This window comes from Neovison vison, chromosome 4 (genome assembly GCF_020171115.1).
Source record: "Neovison vison isolate M4711 chromosome 4, ASM_NN_V1, whole genome shotgun sequence".
Taxonomy (NCBI): Eukaryota; Metazoa; Chordata; class Mammalia; order Carnivora; family Mustelidae; genus Neogale; species Neogale vison.
Genome location: NC_058094.1, coordinates 79,964,667 through 79,968,676, shown reverse-complemented (window position 1 = coordinate 79,968,676; position 4,010 = coordinate 79,964,667). Strand labels below are relative to the sequence as shown.

The following is a 4,010-nucleotide window of genomic DNA, read 5'->3' as shown; positions in this document are numbered from 1 at the left end:
TGTTTGTTTTTGGTATTTGTGTGGAGACACAGGACTTTGGTATTCCCTCCCCCATGTCTTTCACTGATGTCATCGTCATTTCTGTTTTACCTGCTTTGAGACTCTATTAGGTATATACATGTTAAAAATTAATATATCTCCTCGGAGAATTACCACGCTTATTGTGATGTAGTGATCATTTTTATCCCTAACAATTCCCTTCACATTAAAGTCTTTTTTTTTTTTTTTAAGATTTTACTTATTTACCTGACAGACAGAGATCATAAGTAGGTAGAGGCAGGCAGAGAGAGAGAGAGAGGGGGGGGGGGAAGCAGACAGCCCAATGTGGGGCTCCATCCCAGGATTCCAGGATCATGACTGGAGCCAAAGGCTGAGGCTTTAACCCACTGAGCCACCCAGGTGCCCCTAAAGTCTCCGCCCCCCCCCCCCCCGAAAAAGTCCTCTCTGCTGTTCACAGGAGCCACCCGCAGACAGTTTTACCGCTTACAAAAAAGAAGTCCATCCCTTGTGCCCTCCCTGCTGTTTGGCCAGCAAGATAGCAGTCCCACAGTCCGGCCAAGTGTCCGTCAGCCGTCGTCCTCCCCGTCTGACTCTTCTGCTGATTCGGATGCACTCTCGGGCAAGTCATCGCCCATCTGCTGGAACCTTCCGGACTGTGCATCCCACATGTATTTGACGGTGACCTTGAATTCAGCCATCTCATACCCGAAAAGCTTCAGCACGCGGGCCTGCTCTGGGGTCAGCACATCGCCCTCCTTGCACACCTCGTGGTCGGACAGCAGCGTCAGCACACCTCTCTGGAGCTGCCTCAGCGGTGGCTCGATGGAGTGGGGGAAGTGCTCCAGGGGCCGTGGGTCCAGGGTCGCAGTGAAAGTTGCTTTGTTTCCGGCTGGAGCGAAGTCCATTTCCGGGTATTTCGTAAACCACTCATTCACTTCCTCCTTGCTGCGCTGGGTGAAAAGGACACCGACCTCACCCCTCAACTTCTTGCTGACCTGATGTAGGTTGTCTCTGTACTCGTCAGCTGGGCTTCGACCCAAGGCCACCATCATCACCTTGTTTTTGCCAAAGAACATCCGGCTGTGCTTCCAGGCGCTCCGGATGTCCTTCAGCTTGCTGTTCCTCATGTTGGCCACGGAGAAGAGGAATAGGTACTTGTACGTGGCCACACATTTCCCAAACTCTTCTATCAGGTTCTGTTTCAGTTCTAAGCCTTTCTTAGCAGTTTTGGTTAAGGAAACTTTCTTGTTGCGCTTGGATTTGGGCATCGCGTTGCTGGCACATGCGGCGGAAGGCGGTGCTGACAGCCCCCTAAAGTCTATTTTTATTATTTTTTTATTATTTTTTTTTCCTAAAGTCTATTTTTAAAAACAGTTTTGTCTATTCTGCTTTTTCGTATAAAAGAAATCATACAATATGATGTCATTTGTAACTCGTTTCTACCACTTGGCATTATGTTTCAGGATTCACCCATGTTATAACATTCCTTTTTATTGCTGCAAACTATGCTATTGGAAGGATATGCGCCATTTCAGTTATCCATTCATCAGTGACAAACATCAAGGTTCTTTGAGCATTTGGAATATTATAATAATGCTATGAACATCCATGTATAAGTGTTTGTGCAGACATGTGTTCATGGCCTCAAAACTTACTTTGCATCATACTAATATAGGATAAGCCAGCTTACTTTCCTTTACTTTAGGGAGTATTTGCTTCTTGCATTTTCCCATCCCTTTATGTTCAATCTTTCTGTAATTAAACGGAATCTCTTGTAGTTACGATGTAGCTTCATGTCATTCTTCTTCCAAAATGATAACTTGTCTTATTACTGGCAAATCTAGCCCACTCACAATTATAATTACTATTACTTTTGGATTTGTGTCTATCATATCTTGAAATATCTTGTTCTACATTTTACATGTTTCCTCCTACCTTGTCTTTTAGGAGGTCAGTGCCTTATCCATTAGGCAACTGCTGCCTTGTCTTTTAAATTGACATCCCCATCCCCTCCCCTAGTTTAGAAGTTACATATGTGTTTTTGGTTTTTGGATTTGTTTGGTTTTGGTTTTTTTAGTTGACTTTTCATTGTGAATATCTAATCTAAAGGGAATGACTATTTCTTATCTACTCTCAGAAAATAGTGGAACGAACCATAGAATAGTTCAAATTCTATCATCTCTCCCATTGTATCTTTAAAAAAAACACCTTTTGAAACATTCACAGGTTGAAAAGAAATTGTAGAGATACTTACACCTTTCATAATTATAATACAATATCAAAACCCAAGAACTGGCACTCCTGTGTGCAAATTCCTTTCATTTTATCACATGTATAAATTCATGTAACTACCACCACAATTAAGATACAGAAGTATTCCATCACTGCAAAGATCTCATTCATGATGCCCCTTTATAGTCATACCTCCTACCTTCTCCCCATCTCTAATCTCTGCCACTCACTAATGTTTTCCATTTCTATAATTTTGTAATTTTGACAAAGTTATATAAAATCAGACCATATGTGACCTTTGAAGATTAGCCATTTTTATTCAGCATAATGATATTGAGATCCAGCAAAATTGTTGTGTACATCAGTAATTCATTCCTTTTTACTGCCAAGTAGTATTCGGTGGTATGGTTGCGCCATAATTTTCTTTCTACTTTTTGGATATTATGAATAAAATTGCTATAAATAATCATGTATGGGTTTTTGTGTAGATGTTAAGTTTTCCTTTCTCTGGCATAAATCCCCAAGAGTACAACTGCTGGGTCATACGATAACTATTATATATAGATTTTAAAGAAACTACCAAAATTTTCAAAGTGGTTATGCCACTTTACATTCCCACCAGCCACGTATGAGAGATTTGAGTTCTCATCACTGGCATTTGTCATTGCCTTTTCAAATTTTATTTGTTCTAATAGGTATATAGTGATAATTCCATTGTGGTTTTACTCTTTCCTTAATGGTTTAGTAACAGGCTAATTCCTCTCCAGTCCTTACCCATCTCATTCCTTCCCCATTCATGCTCTATAACCACTTTTATTGGATTCTTAATATCCTTCTAGCAATTTGGTTTTACAAATGTAAATTATAACTAAGTCAAATATAGGTATTATTTCCTCCATGCCTTTTAGTTTTTACACTATTTTCCCATCAATAATGTATTCTGAATCCTTGCCAAATTAGTACAGTGCATCCTCATTTCTTCTTTATAGCTGTACAGCATCCCATTATATAGATGTATGATAGTTTGTTTTGAAAGGGCTTTGTAATTCCACATTGCATTATTTCAAATATTTTATCATAAATAATGCTTCTTATTTGAAATATTTACTTGAGTAACTGTTTTTCATTTCTAGAAAATTTTTTCCCAATTTTCAATTTCTGATACTGTGTTTACACTTGATTCTTTCATCGCAGCTTAACACTCGTACTTTGTTTTTTTTCTTAAGTTTTTTTATTCATTTATTTGACAGAGATCACAGGTAGGCAGAGAGGCATAGAGAGAGTGGGGGAAACAGGCTCCCCACTGAGCAGAGAGCACAATGTGGGGCTCGATCCCAGGACCCTGAGATCATGACCCAAGCTGAAGTCAGAGGCTTAACCCACTGAGCCACCCAGGCACCCCTCATACTTTGTTTCTTAAAGTTCCCAAGAGTCTAATGATTTTTAGCTTTTTTGTCACCTGTTATCATTTATGGCAGGCAGACTGTTCCCTCCTATGGTTTGAATTATAAAGATGAGTTGAGCTCACTCTCAGCAGACTAAATTTATGCTGCCTAGATTGAGGATGTCACTGTCCATAAAGAACTTGCTTCTTCCAAGTGCTCAACAGGGAAATCTAGTTCAAGGAGATTCTTGATGTTAAACTATGAGCTTGTTTTCCCGGCCACAGAAATAGTATAAATTCAAAATCCAAATATATATTAATATAAAATTCTAGTTAAACATTGTCAAGGGAAAAGCTCCCTCTTCTAATCCAGGGCCCTGGCCAAAATAGGTAA

General features: G+C 39.8%; 1 protein-coding gene across 1 annotated transcript; it reads right to left on the bottom strand.

Annotated features, from left to right (window-relative positions):
- Nucleotides 1-566: 566 nt before the first annotated feature.
- Nucleotides 567-1,618, bottom strand: LOC122903966 (mRNA turnover protein 4 homolog). Its single transcript, XM_044244485.1, has one exon. It carries the CDS (start codon nucleotides 1,266-1,268, stop codon nucleotides 567-569), a length of 702 nt encoding a protein of 233 aa, XP_044100420.1. The 5' UTR covers nucleotides 1,269-1,618.
- Nucleotides 1,619-4,010: the final 2,392 nt, after the last annotated feature.